This window comes from Aquila chrysaetos, chromosome 4 (genome assembly GCF_900496995.4).
Source record: "Aquila chrysaetos chrysaetos chromosome 4, bAquChr1.4, whole genome shotgun sequence".
In the NCBI taxonomy this organism is placed as follows: Eukaryota; Metazoa; Chordata; class Aves; order Accipitriformes; family Accipitridae; genus Aquila; species Aquila chrysaetos.
Window position 1 is genome coordinate 35,221,048 of NC_044007.1, and position 22,554 is coordinate 35,243,601.

A 22,554-nucleotide genomic window follows, 5' to 3' on the forward strand; every position below is an offset into this window, starting at 1 on the left:
AGTGATCTTAAGGTCTTTTCCAACCTAAATGATTCCATGATTCTAAGTACATACTGTAAGTAAAAACTGCAAAAAAGACAAATCTGATAATTCTGGGATTATACTCACGAACTGTGGAAACACTAACAGCGACGAGGCCAAAGCCATACTTACTTGGCAACCATAACAAATATTATGATTTTAGGATTTACAACTTGGTTGTTTCCCAAACTGAGTTTCCCAAGTTAGCAGCAAACAAGGTAGAATATTGTGCATCTCTAGTGTGTTTTTTTCTTTCTTTAATATAAAAGTACTATTAAAAGAAAACTATGGAATAATTATTTTCAGGTTGCACATTGGAAGCGTAAAATACTTTTCTGAGACTACATCATGGCCAGAATCATCACCTATCTTCTGGTAGAAATCTGCATTTTGTAATTATTTTTTTAAAAATCATCTATGTGTCAGAAATCCACCTACTAGCTTAACTTGCATTTCACTGCCAGAGGACAAACAGATAGAAGAAATAATGTTTAGCTTCCATACTTTTTTTGAGAAACTCAGCCACTGGGATGGAAACCTCTTACTATTGCTGCTTAAATCTGAATTGGCCAAATCTCAAATTTAACAGTGAAACTTTTCTGCAGTCAGAAGAAAAGGCTGAGGATTTTAATATTGCTCAAGGGGTACATAAACGTTATTTTGGGGCCTTTCCTTTACCTCCTCTTGCAAACTCTATTTCCTGTTCCCCCTGTATTTGGCATTCAAAGATGAAGTTAACTTCATTTGCAAGCACAAAAAGAAGAGAGTGAATGCATCAGACATGGAAAGAATGGAAAGATTATTTTTAATTAGGTGTAAAATATCATTTCAATAAGGACAAGCAGAACAACCAGGTGATCAGAATTGCTTGTTACTGGCCTCACATCTTCAGCATCATTTATGGAATACGTTTTTTTATATTATTGTTACCTATAAAGCGATACCGGCTTAATGGGGCTAGATCAGGCTTTTAAAATTATAGCTGCCCCAACACAAAACAACTGCCTCAAAAATATCTGGATGGGCTGATTTGCTTTTTAATCACTCAGCAAGTACAACGAGAGCAGTTTCAACATTCAGGAAAACAACATTTAAAAACATTAGTGTTTTAGTATGATCTGTAGTGTCATCCTATGACAGGAAACTGAAATAATAGTCTTGGAAGACATTTAGACTTTTAAATACATTTTTGCAGCTAGAACTTAGGAAACATCTGGAAAGGTAGCTATAATTATTTTCTCTTTATTTGCAGTATCAGGATGACTTAATTAGTAGCATTAGATTTACTTATTACAAATGGCACTGCTAATACAAAAGGATTAATTTGAATTTTGACCTTTTTTTTTTTTTTAATGCAGTAACTTTTAGGCCTCAAAATATTTAGGCCCTTCATTATTTGAAAACAAGTATCCGTCAGTTTACATGACAAAACTCTCCTTGGGCTAAAAACATTTAAATCCAATTTCTGCATACTCGAAGTACAGAAATAACCAGTCTAGTCACATGAAGAGAACTAATTGTCTTTTTACTTGAGCTAAAGGTGGCTTTCTTCGCAGTGCTAAATATCAAGAGGTATGTTTTTTAAAGGCACAAGATCTAAACAGTACCCTACAGGAGATTCCGTTTTGCTTCCCCAGCTTACATAAATGCTGACAGAATCCATTTTAACTACTAGCTGCTAGTATTTTCAGTTGCTTCAAATACAGCACGTGTTTTCAACAGGATATTCAGAGAGCAATTCTTATGCTAAGGCGCTTCTCCCCACCCAACAAAACAGAGGCTTCTTGTTCTCCACCTCTGGGGACAGCGTCGCTTGGAGTGGGACTCTAGCTTAAGAAACCATTTAGTAGCTGTGAGTAGCTAGAGATTATTGTGATGCATTCTCCCTATCTTCTCCAGAGGTCTAGGACGCTGTAGTGGGAACTAGCAACAATACCTGTCTGCCTTCTGAAGACTCCTCCTGGCTACTGATGCTCTCACAAAGGGAAGTGAAAGCCATCTCCACTCCCGTTATACCACCAGCAGCATTGAAGAAAAAGCCCAATCTTTTTGGATTAAGTACAATTAATCTTTAAGGCTTAAAAGCTTAACTATGTACTTGACAGGTAATGTGTATTGATGATTTTTCTTATATGAATGGTTCCTTTTGAAACGGAGGTGGTGAGATTGCCGCACAGCCCATGCATTTTACAGTTGTCCTGGATAGTTAACAATAAAAACCAAGCCAAGAACAAACAAGCACAAGACAGATCTAAGCATTTTTTTTTTTTTTTTACTATGTTTTGTGTCATTACTCTGAAGAAGCCCTCACATTGTTTACAAGTTTAAAAGAATGATTTTTTTTTTCTTATACATTCCAAAATGCATTTGGGGACTTCTAGCTACCTGATACTTATGAAAGTGTAACAGAATTTTACATTCTTTCACATATATAGCACTGCACCATGAACAACGACAGTGACATTCATTATCTTCAAATTATTTCTTTTCACCAGCTTCCTTTTCCTCTTCTAAGTTAAAATAAAAGGATTTGTCATAGCCCATGAGATGGTTATAATCCTGAGGATTTGGGAAAAGTGTCGGATTAACAAGCATTGATTTTGTTTTAGCATAAAATGTTGTAAACATCTTGGTGATGTCTGGAATCTTTACATCTTTCTGATGGAAAACAGTCGCTTTTTCTGCCAAGATCGCATTGTATGTAATGGCTGTATATGTGTCCATTTCATCTTTATAATAGAGTCGAATCACATAGCCTTTTGTAAGGACATGCAAAGTAACCGGTGTTACAAATGTAAAAAACCCGATCAACCCATAAAAGGCAGCTTGTATAAGCAGACTTTCAAATCCAATACCCGTTTTGAGCATGATGTAGGGCATCATGAACAGGTTGAATATGCTGGTGGAGTAAGAGAAAAACCTCACACCTGCATAAAACAAAAGAAAAAGAAAATCAAGGTTAATACTTATCACTAAAATTTTCTCTATAATTACATATGTTCTGCTACTATATATCGACGGCATTACTCGAACAGCTGAAGTTACTGAAAATCCACTGCTCTTTTTTTTTAAAGCTTACAAAGAAACCATTGACAGTTCAACCCTGCCTTCTTGCCACTGTTCTGTTTTGTTTATGTGTTCATGTTGGGTTTATCAAAGCTGGTAGATGGCTCTATTTCTATGATGAAGTCAGCTACTAGCTATTATGATTGAAACTGATTTCAAGAGAAACTTGACTCCAGTCATTGACACACATAATGGTAATCATGACAGATATGACTGGGAATTTCTTTCTTCACCAACAACTAATGTTGACATTCACTGTACATTACAAAGAAGCTCGCTTGGTTCCCCACCATGCATAACTTGAAAAACCTAGGTTATTCAATATTAGCAAGTACTCCACAGCCATCTTGCATGCAGCTTGAAAGACAGTAGCCAGTGTTGTGGATCTCTCACAGTTCTTAGGCCACCATGAGAACCAGGAGTCTAAGATGCTGTGATAATTATGTATGTTAGTAAGGCATACTTCCTCCTTCTTTAAGACACATCTCAAAAATGCATATCAGAAAACATCCAATGGATTACTTTTCACTAGGTCTTTGTAACGTTAACTGGTCAGAGAAAGACCAGCAAAGTCTCATTACAGAGAGTGCATTTCATGGTAGTATCTGTCTACTTCAGAAACATTTCAGTAACGTTTGAAAACATACAGAATGTAAATAGCAGTTACAGCTAGCCTTTGTTTGCTACTGGGTTGGGTCATGTACTCCAAAAGCTGCAAGAGAAACAGATGGAGGCAGAGGGGTTACAGAGATGCACAGTACCTACAGAACTCCCTGCACACCCAAGCGTAGAAGCAGAAACCAAACACCACCATCACCACATTTTTGTGCTGTATAGAGGATCCAGGTTTTAGCAGAGTTGGAAAGGAGAACAGTCACGTTTATAATGTTGCATTTTAAAGTTATTAAACACTGTTAAAAAAAAAAAAAAGGCAATACAAATCACTTCAAGTCACATACCTAACACTGCCTTTGCCAAATTTCCTTTATAAACTAATCTTCCGTGTTCTGGGTGCTCATGAGGGGAGGATGTGCAGAGGCTGCGAACAGCCACTCCTTGAAAAGATGTAACCTGAAAGATGAAAGCAGTACATGGCCAAGCAACTTTAGTACCAATCTACACTTTATATATATATATATACACACACACGCACATATATACACACACACACACACACACACAAAGTTTCTCCTTGCCCTGAACCGATTCCCAGCATCTTAAATTGGGGATTAAAGTTAGGTTACGCTACAGCGCACGCCACGAACAAACGCCAACTAATACACCGTTTGACTGTTGTAATAATCTTCCATGCGGCGATCCCAAATCAGCATTAAATGTTTGCAACCCCACTGACGAATACTAAGCTTGCGATCGTTGCACATCGGGCCTTGCAGGGAGACATTCACAGCCCCCGCGCTCGCCTGGTCTCCCTTTGGTCTCAGGTATGCCCTGGGGGGGAACCTCGGTTCCCGCCTGAGGTTCGCAGTTTTCGCAGGGAAAAAGCCGCCAATCCCAGGACTGCCGCCCTCCCCCCGGCCAGCTCCTCCCGGGGAGCGGGGCCGCGTCCCCTCACCCCCCACACAACCTGCTGGGCCCCCGCGGCGGCGGGCAGGGGGGCGGCGGAAGGAGGAAGGGAAAAAGAGGTGACGAGCGGAGACAGCAGAAAGAGGAGGCGGAGGAGGTGCGGAGGGGGGGAGAGGGGGGAGGCGCAGCAGCAGCACAGCAGCATGTCGGGCCGCGTCCCGCAGCGGCGGGGGACGGGGGACGGGGGAGCGCGGCGCGGTGCAGCGGGCGGCAGCCCCCGCCGCCCCAGAGCCCCGCGCTTTGGTTCCGCCGGCAGGAAGGGTCCGGCCGACTCCACCGCGCCCCCGCCAGGCTGCCGCTGGCGGCCTCCGCCCGGCGATGCAGCACCCCGGCCCGGCGGGCGATGTGGGTTTCCTGGACGGATCCCGGCGGCACTGCGTTCGTGGGCACAGCCGGGCGGGGGGCGAGACCGAGAGCGTACGCCCGCACGATTAGGACCCGCCCGCAGCGAGGTTCGGACTTTGCCTGCTGCCAGGGAAGGCGGGCCCTCGGACGCCTCGGCTGCCGCCAGCCCCGGGGCAGGAACCGCCGCCCGGGCAACTCCGCCTCAGCATCTCCCCCGCGCCGCTCCTAACATGGCGGGCCGGCACCTGCCCTCCCGGGAACTACGCGCCCCAGCATGCACCGCTCCCCGCCGCACAGCATGCCGGGAGCCCGGCGCCGCACGCCTTCCAACGGCGGGCTCGGGAAGGGGCGCTCGCCCCGGGCCGGAAGTGACCTGTGACCTTGCCGGAAGTTCTTGGGAGGCAGCTGGCCCGACACCGCGGGGGCCCTGAGAGCGGGGCGGAGGGAGCGGCGCCGACGAGTGAGTGGCCGCGGGGACGGCGGGGGCTGGCTCCGCTGGGGGCGGCGGGGGCCCCGTCGCCGTCCGGGGGGGAGGGGGCGAGGCGGGCGGAAAACGGGGAAGGGGGAGCCGCCGGGGCCTGCCCCTCGGAGGGGAGCGGGCCTCGCCCTCCGCGCCGCGCTCGCCCCGCTCCCCGAGGCGGCGGGGCTGTCGGGGGGAAGCTGGACAGGAGCCGGGCCGCGGAGCGGAAAGGTTTGGGGCAGTCGGGGGAGCGCGGGGGGCCGTTGGGGGTGTGTGGAGGGATGCGGTGCCAGGTCGGGGTTCTCCCCCCCCCACCGCGGGACGGTGGCGAAGGGCGCGTTTCTCTCCTCTGCGTGCGGGAGTGAAGCCGTCTCCTTGAAATCCAGGGGCCGCCGGGAAAGGGGCTTTCCGGCACGGTGTTTTAATTAAATACTGCTCTTAAACTTTTTCCGCCACAAATGACGTCCACCCTCTTCCCACGCCAGGCCCTAGAGATAGGGGAAAAACTAAGGCCGAAAGAATTTAGGATGCACCCCCAGGGGTTGTTACACCAAGGTGGGAAGTGCTGGTTGAAGTGCTTTAGCTGTAGTGGTCGACGAACATAAGGGAAGCAAGGTTGACGTAAAAGGGTGATACGCTGACATGTAGTAAGAAAAATAAGCTTTTGAGTACCATATGTTTCTCAGAGGGAGATTCTGCTTTAATATAAGGGAACCTGAGCACTGGTGAGTTATTGATGGCTTCACATAGATGCATGAAAAGGTGATGGTGGTGCTAGCGGTTAACTTTGATTACCAGTTTAATCTTACACCATGCACTACTATGTGCAGGAGCTTTATTAAAGATGGTTAGTACTGTAGATTGTGAGTTAAGCCTTGCACTGTAGGAAGGCTTAGGTGGTCATGGGCCATTTGTTTACTTGGGTTTGCTGAAGATCACTTGCAAAAGTTCAATTTGGAAGCAAGCTAGAAAAACATAGGTAAAGAGAGAGGTGAGAGACCTTTAGGATAAGAACCACTTTGTGCACTTATTTCTGAGTAATTCCTTACATGCTTCAATTTCCTCCTTTTGCTATACTAAAGACAAAAAAATATTGTCGGGAGAGAAATAATGTTTATTAACTAAAGAGTTACTTAGAAGGGGAGTCAGTGTCAATTAGTTTTTCTGTAATATATTGGCTACCATCTTTGCACATGTAGTGCACATCTTATACTTTGAGATCAGCCTTTTAATGTGCTTAAGTTATGTCAATAAAATCTTCACTAACATTTCCCATTAACATTGGGAACTTCAAGATAAGCTTTAGAAACTTTCAGCATTTAATATTTTTTTTCTTGTTGTATCAGAAAAAAGTCATTTGAGATTTCTTTTTTTATACTAGAATGGGTGATGAACAGATTTAGGTAGTTTCATGTAGTCTTAATGTGAAGACTTAGTATTGGTATGGTGAGGAGATCCAGTTGATTCTCTGAGGTACCTTCTTCTGTCTCCCAACCTCATATTTCTTTTTCTGATACATTTGTGTTCATGCTCCTGTCCCTTATGCTTTGTGTGGGGATAAATAAATATCTTTTGAAAGTATACTTAGCTTCAGATGTTTTGCTGTGTTTTTGCAATTCGCGGTGTATATTACAAGAAACCCTTAAGCTTTGTCATAAAAGTATGGGTTTTGCCAGATTAAAACAAAGGAATTTTGATGTATTTTGACAAGTTTTCTTGCACCTAGAAAGGTTCAGAATTTAATTATCTTCATTATAGGCTAGTTTGCATAACAGCAGTTTTTGATGAATGCTTATAAGGAGAGGGCAGAAATCTGTCCCCTATAAAATTTTGGAGTATGCTAGCAGCTTTTTTTCCCCTAATAGCAAGAGGTGTATAGTACAGGCCTTTTATTGTATGTTAGGAAGAAAACAGTAACACCCCCCTGCCCGCCACCCCCCCCCACCCCCCCTGCCTTTTTTTTTTTCTTAAAATTTTCTTGGGAATTACCAAAAAGGAAAATTTCCTTAGATAGAAAGATCTTAATGTGACATCTTTGATACTCCACACACAGTATCCTACCTCATCTCCTGTTTATCTTAACTAGCACTCACCTGTGGTACAACATCCTGTCACACTTCAGTGTGCCCCTGAATGTTTGAATTTTAGTGCCTGTGAGTGTGTAATAGTGAGTCACCTGATTTGGAAATCACACTGTACCAGTTTGCCCTCATGTTTTTTTTTTTTTCTAAATATGCTTCAATCCTTATTTACATTAATTATTTTTTTGATGCATACTGAACAATGAATACTAAACTGAAGAGCGGTATTTTTAAACAAGTTAGCGTATAGGATCAAGAATAGGACTAGAATTTAGGACTGAACAGTAGCAGGCTACTGTTTTAGCACACAGCAGGCTTTGTTTACTGATGAACTCTTACTAATACATAAATGAGACCCAGAAGATGTCATGTTTGGCTTCAAAACTAACCTAGGAATTGTGAAGGCATTTGTGAAGGTTATTAGACCCACATTTTCCAAAAATTGATAGTGTAGAGTATGGAAATGTCACCAGCTGAAGTATACAAAAGCTGTGTGTGCATTGCGCAGCTAATGAGTTGGAAGCCATTTGAGTTTCCTTAGCCCAGAATCTGAGTTTTTAAAGAGTTTTCTGTGGGATCAAAGAATCTGAGTGCCTGAAGTGTTTGCATAGATTTAATTTTCTTGTGCTAACCAGAATAAAGCAATGGGGTTCTGGCATCTGTACAGTGGTTGCATGTGTTCAGCTAAATTAGCGTTATGTCCTTCAAGTCTATTGCGGTCTCATCGACATACAAGATATACAAGGAAATTATATTCTGGAAATTCTGGGAAGCTTGGGAGATGAGCACGCAGCTTTGGGAGTAAGGTGGGAAGGTCATGGACGTGCTTCGTTTTTTTTCTTGTATTTGATGCTGAAGAAAAGCAGGAAAGAGATCAAACTAGACTCACGATACCATAGTATTTCTTCTTAGAGTTGTAAGGAGGAGAATAAGATGTTTATGCTAACAAGAACACTTGCCTTGTGTGGGTTAATTACCGTGTTTTATGATACTTTGCTATATTCTACCTCATAGGCGTAAATATTCTAGCAACTTGTGAAAACTTTCAGTTCTCTAATATCTAATGAGAATTTTATGTTTTCTGCAGCAAGAACTTCCTTTTTAGACTGGTTGGAAAGTTTCTGTACCAAATATTCTGGTTTTCGTTGTATTGTATTCTCCCTCATCGATTTTTTAATATAATCTTTCTCTTAAATGCAGGGTTGGTTTTTGTTTTGTTTTAAGGAGGCAAGGCAGGAGAACAATAATACCTAATATGTGTGCTTTTTTGAGATTAAAGGCAGGGAGCTGAGCTACCTAATTGGTAGTGCCACATAAGCTTCTTCAAGGGGAAATGAAATCGGGAATGTACTTCAACAAAAATTAGTGGTTCCTTGCAGGAGTCTGAAATACTCAGGTCAGAAGTACATAATAAATAGTTGACTGAAAAAATAGGCTATGGCTTGCACAAGATCATGTTAATACTGTCTCAGATAATTTGAGTGTAGTTGTTGGGAAGAAGATGCTTTTCACAAAATAATAATTTTGAGCTGCAGTATGTTCTGATCTCCATGAATTGTCATGACACACCGAACATTTCTTGATCCAGAAGAGGAACCAATAGATGCTAACAGGTTATCATTGCTTTTTTTAGGTTTTTCAAGTTTCCCAGGTTTCTTGTTTTTCTTTCCTTCTCTCTTTTGTTGCATTGACTCTGTGATTTTTCTGTGCTCTTTGCTGTCCATATTTTGTCAGGAGTAAATCTATACTTGTAATAGTATTCATGATTATCTCTTTAGATTTTTTTTTTCTGAAGTGACACATTGTTATATCAGAATAGAAACTGAGTGAAACCAAACTGTATCCCTTGCTTACATGTTGAATGCATCATATAATGGAATGTATGATGTCTTTTTCTTAAGACCAGGTAGGATTTCTGCATCTTTTACTTTTGGCAGTAGAATGTTAGTTTTGTTCTATATTTGGAACCAAACTTAGATTCTGGAATAGCAGTATAAATTTTATTTTTTTTTTTTAGTTTATGTTCATTTGTTAGACTTAAACTGAGGAATAATGTTGGCATACTTCTCCCTCTTTGATGTTTATTCTTTTAATGAATTGTTATATTTATCTTCATTCCAGTTTTATTTTGGTAAGCTGACTAAGCAAGACTAATTTTTCTTTTATACAACAGTTGTATCAGTAGCTCCATTCTGTAGTTCTTGTAATTAGAACTTCTTTTTCTTGAAAACAGGAATTCAGAGTTGTGTGTGGCATTCCTGACAAGTTGTTGGTTATGTGCAACAATGTTCATATTTCCCTATCTCTATAGCAAAGAAATCCTTGATGTGCATTTGCCTCTTCCTCCCCGCCCCCCCCCTTTTTTTCACCTATAGAGCTGCATCAGTTCATAGTTGACCACAGAATGACTATACTCCCAAATAACAAGCCCTGACTACATGTAAGAAGCTTGTATCAGTCCCTACGTGCAGGAATCTTGCATTTCATATGATTTCATTTCATGTGGCTTCTAGTATGCCATTTTTCAAGACCAGTCACTTGTATGAGAGATACTCTGTTCCCCTTCTGTTGCAGTGCTTTCCACTTCTGTTGCATCTAAATCTACCTATACTTTTCTGGCAGCTTTGTTAAAAAAAAAAAAAACAAACAAAAAAAAAAAAAAACAAACCAACAACAACAAAACCTAACAAAAAGTTCAATATAATTTTTGGAGGAACTAGTAGTTATTTTCTAGTCCAATTGTTCCATGTTTGCACCATCATACTGTATCTTTGTAGAAAGTTTCTTTCTCATTTTAAGATTACCCTCTTATCACATTTATTTAACCTCAGATGATTCACTGAGTCCAGATTGCATCTTGTTTGAGTTTCCTTTTTTCAAGGAAACGACTGATTCATTTTTTAGGTGTTGGATTAGTCCAGTATGTCCTAAATCTGCTAACGCTTACTGCATTTTTATCCTGTTTTCCTTTTAGTACAATTGAATTCAGACGACTAAGCCTGATAATTTTTTTTCTTCTTTGTTAATTACAGTATTTTTTTTCTCTCTAATCATATGATAGCATACTTAATTTGATTTTATTAAAGTGCTCATTGCAATTTTTTGGGACAGCTCTAATATAATATAATGTAGACATTTTTTCATCTCCCCAGCTTCAATATATTAGCCTCCTCAAGTTATGGTGTCAATATATTTGCATTCCCACTAGGTAACCTGTCTTTATTCCTGTATTTAGTGGCATTATTTGTACTGGAAACTGAGGCACATTTTATCATCAACAGTACCTCCACAAAATGGTATCACTTCTGTGTTTTTTTTTAATCATTATAAGTGGTTTCACTACTCTTTTGGAATGTAGGGAAGGGTTTTGTGGCTAGAGAAAGAGGTAGCACAAGTGATTCTCTTCTGCGGAGTAGAAGTAATAATGCAAGGTATCCCTTCAGTTCCTGAGCAATAGATACTGTCCAATAAGATGCTTGATTTCCATTTACAAAAAACATTGAAATAGGGTGAAAGATCCCATCAGTTTTGTGCTGCAACTATTCCAGCACCCAAATGTAATTTCCTTGGATGAGTTCCTGGAACTAGTGAAAATGGTGAAAGCATTTAACACTCGATATTAAGGTATGTCTATGACAGTGTACACAAATTAACTCTCAAAGGGCGTTCTTGAATATGCCTTATATTCAGGTACTTATCACCTGCAAGAGTACAGGTGAAGATGTTCCTTATACCAGTTGGGAAGGAAAATATTTTGTAAGATATTTTTGTAAAGTCAGGATAATTTTCAAAGACGACAACAGTCTAAGTGGAGGATGCTTTTGCTCAGTTCTCCACAGACAACTAAAAACTATTGGTTATGCATGTGTAGTTTGATTAGGTGTACATAACAGTGCCTTCTTGTGAAAGCTTGAGGAAACATTCAGAATAATTCATAATTGTAGTTATGAAAAAAGGGAGATGGATCAAATCAGCACCAAAGTGCTATTGAGAAGTGAAGCTATTGGCAATAGCGAAGAGCTGCATCTTCTGAAGAGATGCAGAGATCTCTGTAAAACTTCTTCCAAATCTTGCAGCTCCCTCCTCAACTTGCTTATGCTTTTTGCTAAGCTTTTACCAGAAACATAGGAGGGAGGGGATGGGGGGAGTGGTCTCTAGTCTGTTTTTTCACACCTCTGCCTCTGGGGTTCTTCTCTAGTGCATAACCACAGTTCATGCCTCTGCTGTTGCTCACTGCTTTTTGAGGCAACATGGTTTGTCAGAATTCTTAAGTCTCTTTGCTGCCCCTGACCCTGGATATCGGCTGGGAAACCACCCAGAATCACTGGTGCTGTTTTCCTAAGCCTGTGGGCATACAGCAGTAGTTCATTGATTTGTACTGGGTTAATGTTTGGAGAGTAGCTGTTGACGTGAAAGGAATTTCAGAACAGCAGGTGGGTGGTTGGAATTTCTCTTCCGAAGTTTTCTTTCCCACAGCAGAGATGCGGTTCAGTGTAAAGAAATACATTTTGTATCTGAACATACTGGATTTGTTTTGCAAATAAGTGCTTCCATTTCTCTTAACTCTTCCGATTCATTTACGTGGTGAAATATGTATGCGGCAAGCTGGATGTCAATTTATAAGCTATGGAAGCTCCTGGTTAACTTACTATGTGAATACCTACATTAAATGTCTGAAGTAGATTATCTAGGTGACGTTGGTGGCTGTTATCAGGACCTGTCAATCTTCTGGGAAGGACAGGTTGGAGGCCAGGTATTTAGTGCACAGTGATTAGGCTGATCCCCGAGTCTTCTCTTCTCCAGCATAAACAGCGCCAGTTCTGTCAGCCTTTCCTCATATGACAGGTGCTCCAATCCCTCGGTCATCTTTGTGGCCCTTTGCAGGACTCAATTCAGTCTGGCATGTACTGGGGAGCCCAGAGCTGGACCCAGCACTCCAGATGTGTCCCACTAGTGCTGAGTGGAGGGGCAGGATCACCTGCCTCAACCTGCTGGCAACACTCCTCCTAATACAGTCCAGGGTGCTGTTGGCTGCCTGTGCTGCAAGGGCATGTTGCTACCTCATGTTCAACTTGGTGTCTACCAGCACCCCCAGGTCTCTTTCTGCAAAGCTGCTTTCCAGCTGGTTGGCCTCCAGCTGGTGCTGGTGCCTGGGGTAATTCTTCCCAAGGTGCAGGGGTTTATATTTCCCTTTGATGCACTTCATAGGTTTCCTGTTGGCCCCTTTCTCCAGCTTGTCAAGGTCCCTCTGAATGGCAGGACAACCGCTCCTCTATTCACAGCATAGTGAACTGTTCTCTGACTTTTTTTTTTTTTTTTTTTTTTTTCTGTAGACAAGCTGTTCAGTCTCCTAAGTGCCTTTTGCAGTGTGGCAAAGGTCACTTTCTTTACCTCCCCGATACCATTATATGGATGGTGTCTGTAGTGATAAAAATCATAAGGCTCTTGAAATTACTCTGGCTTTATAGTCAAGGGTCTTTAAAAAGTTTAGGGGAACACCTTCTTTACAAAGTAAGCTAAAATTTAGAGATTCTTGAATATGGTAGGGATCTCTGGGCAGCAAAGTTAAGTTTCAAAATGTAATGTTTTCAAAATGTAATGCTCATCAACATTGCATGCTGTGTATCATCATATTCTTTTCTGAAGAGTGTTTATGATAACATAAAGGCTAGTAACTAAAGCTGACTTAAGAAAGTGTACTACTGACTGAAAATATTGCCACTTGTGTTTTTTCAGACGCTCCTATTGCAAAAGCTGCTGTTGAAAAGAAACAATTTTTTTTTATAAGAAGAGAATGGGTAAGTTCATGATCTTAGAGGGGTTTTTTTGTTTCCTATAATGTAGGAATAATGCTTATTCCTATAAGCATTTTCTCTCTTACATCAGTAGAGGGTGGATTGTAACACTTTAAACGTTGATCTTGTCACTGTTTTTCCTGTAGCCTCAAAAATTAATGGAACTTCCTACAAATGTTTTCTAGGAGAATATTCTCAAGTGACTGTTCATTTGTCAAAAGACTTGTTCAGAGTGCATCTAACAATTTCAGTTGCTTAATATCCATAGTGTTGAAAATGTACATGCTAAAATAGGATGCCTTTAGACTTTTATAGCACTAAACTTTTAGATAGTGGACGAGAAAATTTCACTATGTACTGTTTTAAATATTTTGTTTGTTTGTTAACTAAGGCCAGCCTGTTGAATTCTGGCTAAGAGATCATAATAAGGACTGATATCTGATAGATTATATTGTGTGTGTGATCTGACTAAATGTCTGAAACTGTTGTATCTGCCTCTACAAATGACTGGTTAATGAAACATGATTGTACAGATTCTGGTTTTATCTATACTTTTTCTGAATGTATTTTAGGATATTTGGCACTGGCAGTACTTTACTAAAATTGGCACTAACTCCACAGTAATTCACTTTTAACTTCAAATTCACAAAGGAACTTAATTGACTGGGGGAATGTTGTATTTGCTATAACAGTAGATACAATGCAAGGTATTTATATAATGAATATAATTTCTACTTTTTGTTTTGTCAGAAGGAGAAACAACACTAACAATGAAATGTCAAGTTTGTAGTCTATATCTGTTTTATCTTCCGTACTTCTGCATGGGATCATGAAATACTGGCGGTATATTACTTTTCTAGAAGTGTACAGATCTCTTCTCTTATACTTTTCCAAGCTGGAAGAACTTCCAGGACTTTCATTTTTAACTTTCTGTCAAGATTAATAACTTTCTGAAAATCAAATTTTATGTGCAGTGTCAAATTCAAGTAGTTTTTAATGGAATTCTAGCAATACTTGCTATATTAGTCCCTTAGAAAATATACAGTATTTGAAGGAAGGCATTAACTTTCCAGTTTGAATTTGATAGCAATTGTATTTTTAGTGGGGTGGGAGGTTTTTTTACACTCATCTTTTTAAAAGTATTTTAATATTACTGTAGTCTTTATTATTTAAGAATTTACAGGAACATATAAAGACCAACTACAGAGACAGTCTCCTTAGTGTGATGGTGTCCTGTAGTGCTGAGCATCATACGGGCACAAAGTAGTCAGTGGTTCCTACCCCAGAGAGCATGCTGCCTAAATAGACAAGACAGGTGCAAGATGCAGAAACTGTTAAGACTGCACAGAGTGAACAGTGCAGTGATGGCAACAGTAATGTTGTTTCAACTTCAAAGATGGCGCTGTTAGGAGAGAATAAATGAATGAGCAAAAAGGGAAGGGGGATAAGGGCTTCTAGAGAAACAAAGTAGAGTGCAGGTATATAGTGAGACAAAAGGGAGAAGGGAAACAGAAAACGCACAGCCAGAACTGCTGTGGGGAGAATTTCCAAATTTCCTTGATATTGGTGCTTTTGCATTTTTCCTGTTCTCCACCAAAGGTCATAACACAGGTCTGCACTAACGATGTATGGTTCTGGGTCTGACTGGGCAGTGAGGGACAATGAATCTTACTTCATGTCATTTCTTCAGTACAGGACTACTGACTGCTTTTATTCTTAACTGTGCTTCAAAAAGCGCTTTTTTCCTTTCAGTCTGTATTTTTAAATATTAGATATGCATTTAGGTAACTTTTAGGAAGTACAGGTATGATAAACATGGCAATAGCCTTATGGAGGGAAGCTGTAGCATGTTCAATTCACTTGAGAATGTCTAAAGGAAAATTCTTCCCTACGTAGATTTTAGATATCATGTCAGAATTTAGTGATGAAGAAATGAGAGAGAAGAGATGTTAATTAAAAAAATCCTACTTTGCAAAAACTCTTACTTTAAAACAGGTTGCTGAGCACTTCAGAGAAGTCATCTTCAAATATGCAAAATGCTTCTGTCATTTCTGGTTGTATTGGGTTCTTTGGTCTGCAAACGTAGTCATAGAAAAGACTGCAGCTTGCATTCTTAGTGGTGTGAATCAGTCATTGTGTTCTGAAATTGTTAATCTGTTTTCCATTATAGATGGAGAAGAGAAAACATACGGTGGGTGTGAGGGCCCAGACGCTATGTATGTGAAGTTAATATCCTCCGACGGCCATGAGTTCATTGTAAAAAGAGAGCATGCATTAACATCAGGAACAATAAAAGCTATGTTGAGTGGACCAGGTAGGTACAAAAGTTTTAGTACCTTCACATTTTTTGTTTTCACTTTTGGACAGTTTGAATTTATATTGTTCAGTGAGTGAAAGTTGGAATAAATGATAACTTTTCCAGATCCCGCCTAGTTCCTGTTTCCAGTGGAACAGTCCACTTCTGTAGGGTATTGTGCTACCAGACATATAATTGGACTTTGTCCGCTTTTGGACAGTTAGTGATCTTACAGTGTCATTACTACTCGTTTTCCATGGTGTGAGAACTTGAGGGTATTACATGAAATGTGTAGCTGTCAAGTTCAAAACAAACAAGAGTGGGTAGTTCTTCATTGCCACCTTCATGGTGGAACTTTTAGTATTCTGTACTGGGTCTGGCTGGCATGGAGTTAATTTTCTTCATAGCAGGGCATATGGTTCTGTGTTTTAGATTTGTGACAACAACAATGATGCTAACACACCAATGTTTTAGCTATTGCTGAACGGTGTTTGCGCAGTGTCCAGGCCTTCTTTGTTTCTCAGTCTTCCCCCCAGCCAGTGAATAGACAGGGGGCTGTGCAAGAGGTTGGGAGGGAATACAACCAGGCAGATGACCCAAACTAACCACAGAGATATTGCATGCCATATAGCATCATGCTCAGAAGTAAAAAGGGAGAGGAGGGGGTTAAGGAGGTCAGCCATCTTTTGCTTGGGAGCTGGCTGGGCATCAGCCTATCCATGGGAGGTGATGAGTGATTACCTTTGCATCATTTGTTTTGTTTCCTTTCTCTCCTTCTACTTGTCTTTCGCTTATTAAACAATTTTTTATCTCAACCCGTGAGTTTTCTAGCTTTTACTCTTCCTTTCCTTTTCCCTTGTCCGCTGCAGGAGGAAGTGAGCAAATGGCTGTGTGGTGCTTAGCCACCTACTGGGGCTTAGGCCACAACATGTTCACAAGATCCTGTGGCAAGGAGTTCCTAAGCTTAATGACAAAAGTTAGCTTAAGTTTGATAGGAGGGTAGATAAACTTACAGAAGGGAAGGACCTCACATGTTACTGATTATATGGGACTACTTCTGGTTTCAGAAGTGTCTGAACTAATTCTTGAAGACCGAAAGGGTGGAGGAGAGAACAGGGAGAAGTTAACACCTGTGCTTTTCTTCTTCTGTACCGTCATCCTGTAGATTTACCTTTGGCCACTTGAGTGGTGGGCAGTAGGCTACATGGAGCTCTGGTCTGAATATGGTCATTGTATATTCTCTTTCAGATTCTGGTGAGGGAGATTACTGGAGAGATCTATTTGCTTAGTATTTTTTTAAATTACCTAGTAATAGTTGGGCACACTGAGCAATTAAAATTCTCAGCTTAATGTTCCATTAAATGTCATTGTAATGGTTGCATTTGAAAATATGTAGCAGGTCTGTTGTGTCTGATCCACTCCATGTCAGCCTCCCAGACATGTAAAAGGAAGAGTAGTTACAAGACCTGCTCTGAATTTGTTCCACAAACAATGTGAAGGAATAAAAGGCGAAGTAGCCTGCTTAGAGGGCTAGAAAAGTGACTCTGTAAAGCAGTCAGCATTCAAGAATATTTTGTATAAAAACTAGCAAGATAAATGGGTTCACAAGGAAAAGTACTCTTTCTGTCTAGTTCAGTAGGTCATAATTTCACTGATGTGTAAGTGTTCTCTATTTCAGTACTATGACATTGCCAATATGCTAACATTTCTTCTGTTGCTTCCTACTCTTCATGTGCTAGAATTCAAGCCGGATTGGCTTCAGTGCGTGCAGCTATTTCTACACAAATATGTGTAGACATTAGTAAATAGCTCTGCTTTGTAGTTAGGGGATTCCTATAGAAATAGCAGGAACCAAACGCTGCTGGGTCTCCCATAAATGTGGAGCACACGTTAGTGTTTTTTGTATTGTCTTTCAGCTTAACGAGTTGAAAGACCAGAGAGATGAGGAAAAGAGGGACAGAGACAACAGTAGAAAGGCTGTAGGACTAACCACATGATGACTTCATATCATCCAAGTTTCATGCTTATAGGCACTATAGAAAGCTAATTTTGAATGTACTTGTGTTTTGATATGTGAGCTTTGGATAAATTCTTCAATGTCCAATAGGGATAAACTCGTACTGTATAACCTTACCTCCAGAACAACTATGACTTCCCTGTCCCTCCTGCCTGCCTGTTTTCACAGCTTATCAAGTTAGTGTGTCTTTGAGGTTTCGACCCTCTGTCAAATCTGCCTGAAACTGAGAAATTCAAAGCCAGTGGGATCACAGAAGGGACTACTGATAAGCGTGTATATGCAGATATGGAACATCTATAAACCATTTTTTTTTCTTGGATAAGATAGGTATCAATCCAAATTTCTAGCTTTTTTTTTTTTTAATGTTGTTACTGTGACCTTTAGAGTTGAGCACACTACAGTTTTAGAGCACCTATCAAGCAAGCATCAGAATTAAACCTAAATTTCTGGTGTACTTGTTCAGAATATTATTAATAAGCTGCAGCCAAAATAAACATTTTGTAATGCAGGGGATCTTAATATTCTTGAGGACTGTGAATGTGGCACATCCTGCTTTACACCGAAGAATCTAACACCCAGGAATATGGGACTTATGCAAGTCTATTTAGAATGTGTTGTATTAGTATGGTAAAGCATTTCATTTTGCAGTGAATTGAGATTCTGACTTTTGGTTTGGTGTTTTGTTTTGTTTTTGTTTTTGTTTTTTTTTTTTTTTTTTTCTACAGGACAGTTTGCAGAAAATGAAACAAATGAGGTGAATTTTAGAGAGATCCCATCCCATGTCCTATCCAAAGTATGCATGTATTTCACCTACAAGGTCCGCTATACTAACAGCTCTACGGAGATTCCTGAATTCCCAATTGCACCTGAAATTGCACTGGAACTTCTGATGGCTGCAAACTTCCTAGATTGTTAAATAAAATAAATTATAATAAAAAATGTAAAACTTTTTTCAGTATTTAATACATGTAGTTCAGTTAGTAACTTTTTTTCAGATAGCATGTTGCGTGTGTGCTGTTGAGAACTGTAAAGTTCACTGCAGAGGCAATTGCCTTCAGTCCTTTTGCATATAGCAATCATTCAGTTGAAGTTTGTTTTGCTGCTTACACAAATAAGGACCTTTTCACAAACTGAGACAAATAAACAAATATGCCAATTAGTAGATGGCTATGCCTTATCCTTTAGGTGTGGTAGAACTTTCTTTTAATACAATGACCATAGAAAATACTGGAGTTTAGTCTAATGCTCTCTAAAAGTAATTATAGTTAAATACGAGTAGCTGTTTAGGGTTTCTAACTTTCTCTTATTGTTAAAGTTTCTAAACATCTGAACTTAATCTCCTTTGTAAGATAGCTGTCCTTTAGCATAGTTATACTAACTAGATTAGAAGTGCCCTCCCTAAGGTTTGTATATTGATAGCGATACTCCATTTAGGTTGAAAGTGGAGTATGTAGGAGAATGCTTAAGGCTTTTAATTTAAATCATAGTATAGATGTGTGTAAAGGTGTACTTGATACATTTTTCTTTTAGAACCTAAATTTTCCCCATTAGTAATTACAAATATTTAAGTCACTCGTCTCTACAGTAAGACTGTGATCCTACTGACAGTGGCTTTTAAGGGGAAAAATAACTGTTAAAATCTGTGTATATTATCTTCTGTATAACATATAAGGTTATTCTTAATGTACTGTCACTTGACCTAATATGGATTTTATATGGTTTCAGTTATGGTTTATTTCCATTGTTGTGATTTGGTTATGTAAAGTCCATATTTAATCTTTAGAGTAGTAGTCATTTAAATTTTATAACATAGGAACTGAAAAGATAGCAGTTATCCTATCTTTTACCTCTTCCTCGACCTCTCCCTTGTATCCACAGAAAAAGACCCTGAAATGTGGAGGTCTCTTACATTTGAAGGAAAGGGCATTAAGCAGATGTTTAAGGAGCTGTTTTATAAATTTCATAGGTATTTCCAATGTTTTTACAAATATTTTAGGAGAAAAGGATTGGCAAGCCACTGACATAATACTAGAGTGGAACACATCATCTCTTGGTAGTTCCTGATGGTAGTTGCCTATACTAACAGTTCTTTGTTCAAAACAAGTTTCCATAAAGAAAAAATAATTAAACTTGGGACAAGAAGTTGCTTTTTGTTCAGCTGCGGCCTGAAGAACCCTTCTGCCAAAATAATCTGTAAATGAGAATAAATCTAATACATCATAAAAATGATGCAAGAACAATGTAGTTAGCATTTCCATCAGCTGCCACTGCTTCAGCTTTGTTTTGATCAAGAAGTGGTTGTGGTCTTTTATGGAAAAATCCCACTGACAGATGGTGGGACCTCTTTATTGATGTATTAACTCATGGTGAATTTAGAGGACTGAAACTCTCCTCTAAACCTGTTTGTCAACGTAAATACAACTTTGAAGAGATTTTTCTGGACAAAAACTAGTAACTTACATAGACTATGCAGTCTGCCCATGGAGGAGTTCAGTTCTGACTAATGAAATTTTACTCTGGGCTTGAACAACGCTTGATAGACAAGCTGACATTTGTCAATGTGTTGATAGATTAGCTGACATTTATTCACATCATGTACTTTGGCACAATTTATTGTGTTTAATGTGGGGATGTTTATAACTAGATTGGTTTTCCACGATAAAGCTGAAGTGCATTGCAAGGCGATTGTCTGAAATCCTATGTTTAAGCACTCTGGTCAGTGCTGTCAGTAACTCATTTTCAAGGGCACTAAAAAGATAAACCAGAGATACCCTGTTATGCTGCTTTTGTTAGAGCCACTAGGAATACCCTAAAAGGTCAAGGAATACCGATGTGGATATTTTAGTCCCAACTACATTTCAGTCTGAGCGAGTCTTAAGTTCTTTGGCCATTTTTAATAGTCTTGAGGTTCATGACTTGAAGTTAAAAATTATTTAGTTTAAAATGGAAGTAAAAAGGATGTAATTTTTTTTAAGTGTTTTTTTTTTCTTTTTTTTTCCTCCCTTTTTAAGCATTCCAAAACAATCTCCTGTTAAAATACATTGCATTTTATGATTCCATACTTCAGCAGCAAGGTAAAATAGCTGGTTTAGTTCTGAATAATAATTTTGTTGTTTTTCCTTCAGCTTAATGTATCATACAGTAGCTTTGAACACTCAGGAAATGCAGTAGTGTCCTAGAGCACACTATTTGCAAAACCACCGGCTGTTAAAACTAACATGCAGATTTCTAAGGGGGAGGGGGGCAGAGGGAATTAGTGCAATTTCCGTGATAGTGACATGGGTATGCTATTATCAGACGATTGGAAACTTACCACGCTTAACCCCTGAGTTCTAAATAAATTTCAAAACTGAAAATTTTTAAACCTGTGTTTCTGTTGATTTATGACTTCTCAGAGCAAGTATTCATATCTAGAATCAATTTTCATGGCTATGTGGTGAGCAAATTGCTAATATAATTAGTATTTGGGGAATAGGTTGTGAAACTGCATGTATAAAATTAAAGCGTTTTTTTCATAGTTCTGAAGAGTTTCATAGATTTAAAGCATTTAGATATCTTTGTGCTCTTCTGGATTACAAGTATGCACAATTCTCAGTAACAACCAAGTACTAAAAAAGGATGGAATTCCTGAACAGCCTTGAAGAGGATATTTTGAAGACTTCAGGTGTCCCATAATACTCCTTTTTACTTAGTAAGCTAGTCTTTATCTTGATGGTTCAAATTGATGAACCATTGATTTAGCCATAAAAACTTCCAGATTCTTTACTAACTGTAAGTAATGAGAAAAGTCCTGCTGGGTTATGGTTTTTCATCATTTCAGTATGTATAAGCTGCTGAAGAAGCTGCTGATGGTCTCCAACATGAAATGGTCTGTGCATCTGGAATGATCAGAACTCCGTTCCACAAGACATGAAATTCCTTTTTGGTTTTGAGGTTGAAGAAAGGAGGATTCACCATCAAGATTCACCATGCCATTATGTTCAAGAGCTGCGATGAACACGACGTCTAAAAGGCATTTCTTAATTAACGGTAGTAAGTGTGGAAAATTGGTTGCTTCTCTCTGTGTTTTATCACTGTATGTCATATTTTACAGCTGTAAGTTGCAGCAGTGGCTATTTGGTTTTTTTCACCCTTTCTTGTTTTTACTCGTCCCATTGAAAGGGGTTTCCCAACACCTGCCTAAATCTGTTGGTTTATGTGATAGGTAAAGTAGACAAGAAAATTAACGGGGCAGGAAAGTTAAGTTTTCAGTCCATATTTTATATGCCTAGCTTTATTTATTTTGTTAAGTCTCAAATGTTGCAGTATAATTTAAGAGAGTAACAACAAAAGCACAATGTTAGTGTGTAGGTACTAAGGAGAAGTGGCAGTTTTCCTAGCTGAAAACTAAGGGTGGAGGCTGTAGTATAAACTTAATTTCAATAGCTGAATAAGAGAAAAATAGCAGGAACTCATTAATTTAAGATTGAGTGGATTTGGAGATTAAACTATTACGCTGTTTTTCAAAGACAGACCAAAGCTTTGCAATTAGCAAAAAAGGCATTAGGTAGTTTTTCCCATGGAAAAAGTTCAACTGTGAAGGATTTTTTGACAAATAATAAACTGGATTGGAGTTGGATTTCTTTTAAATGTACCTTATTAGGTGGCAATTTTATGGGAAGATACTAATGCTGTGAACTCGCTGTCTTGCACAATGATTGGAAGAGCTAGAAAAGAGCACATAGTAGATTTTGTGATTATTATCAGCCACCTCTGAAGCTTGTTTGAGTGTCATCACTAGGGCAGCACAGAGAAAAGAACGGTGAGTTTTTATCAGTTTCAAGTTTTAACAAGTGTTCTGTGTCATGAAATAAAGCTTTGAGTATGTTACATCTAAAATGTAGGTTGTG

General features: G+C 39.5%; 2 protein-coding genes across 3 annotated transcripts; one reads left to right on the forward strand and one right to left on the reverse strand.

Annotated features, from left to right (window-relative positions):
• Nucleotides 1-807: 807 nt before the first annotated feature.
• Nucleotides 808-6,995, reverse strand: TMEM70 (transmembrane protein 70). The gene is made up of 4 exons (XM_030010840.2): nt 6,954-6,995; nt 5,137-5,241; nt 4,047-4,158; nt 808-2,948 (listed from the first exon to the last, which is right to left on the reverse strand). The coding sequence occupies exons 1-4, from the start codon at nt 6,993-6,995 to the stop codon at nt 2,500-2,502; spliced, it is 708 nt and encodes a 235-aa protein (XP_029866700.1). The 3' UTR covers nt 808-2,499.
• Nucleotides 5,350-21,029, forward strand: ELOC (elongin C). 2 transcript variants are annotated; one of them, XM_030011493.2, is made up of 5 exons: nt 5,418-5,476; nt 5,962-6,031; nt 13,294-13,355; nt 15,523-15,666; nt 18,391-21,029. In XM_030011493.2, exons 3-5 carry the CDS (start codon nt 13,352-13,354, stop codon nt 18,579-18,581), a joined length of 339 nt encoding a protein of 112 aa, XP_029867353.1. In that variant the 5' UTR covers nt 5,418-5,476; nt 5,962-6,031; nt 13,294-13,351; the 3' UTR covers nt 18,582-21,029. The 2 variants fall into 2 exon arrangements, with proteins under 2 accessions (XP_029867352.1, XP_029867353.1); XM_030011492.2 differs by lacking the exon at nt 5,962-6,031 and having other exon boundaries at nt 5,350-5,476.
• The last annotated feature ends 1,525 nt before the right edge of the window (nt 21,030-22,554 follow it).

Coding starts and splice junctions, on each gene's coding strand:
- TMEM70 (XM_030010840.2), bottom strand. CDS start 6,995: ATGTATCAGAAAAAGAAATATGAGGTTGGGAGACAGAAGAAG. Junction 4,159..5,136: donor CCCGCCTTCCCTGGCAGCAG/GCAAAGTCCGAA, acceptor TTCATCTTTCAG/GTTACATCTTTTCAAGGAGT. Junction 2,949..4,046: donor TTTGGCAAAGGCAGTGTTAG/GTATGTGACTTG, acceptor TGTTTTATGCAG/GTGTGAGGTTTTTCTCTTAC.
- ELOC (XM_030011492.2), top strand. Junction 15,667..18,390: donor AGCTATGTTGAGTGGACCAG/GTAGGTACAAAA, acceptor TTTTTTCTACAG/GACAGTTTGCAGAAAATGAA.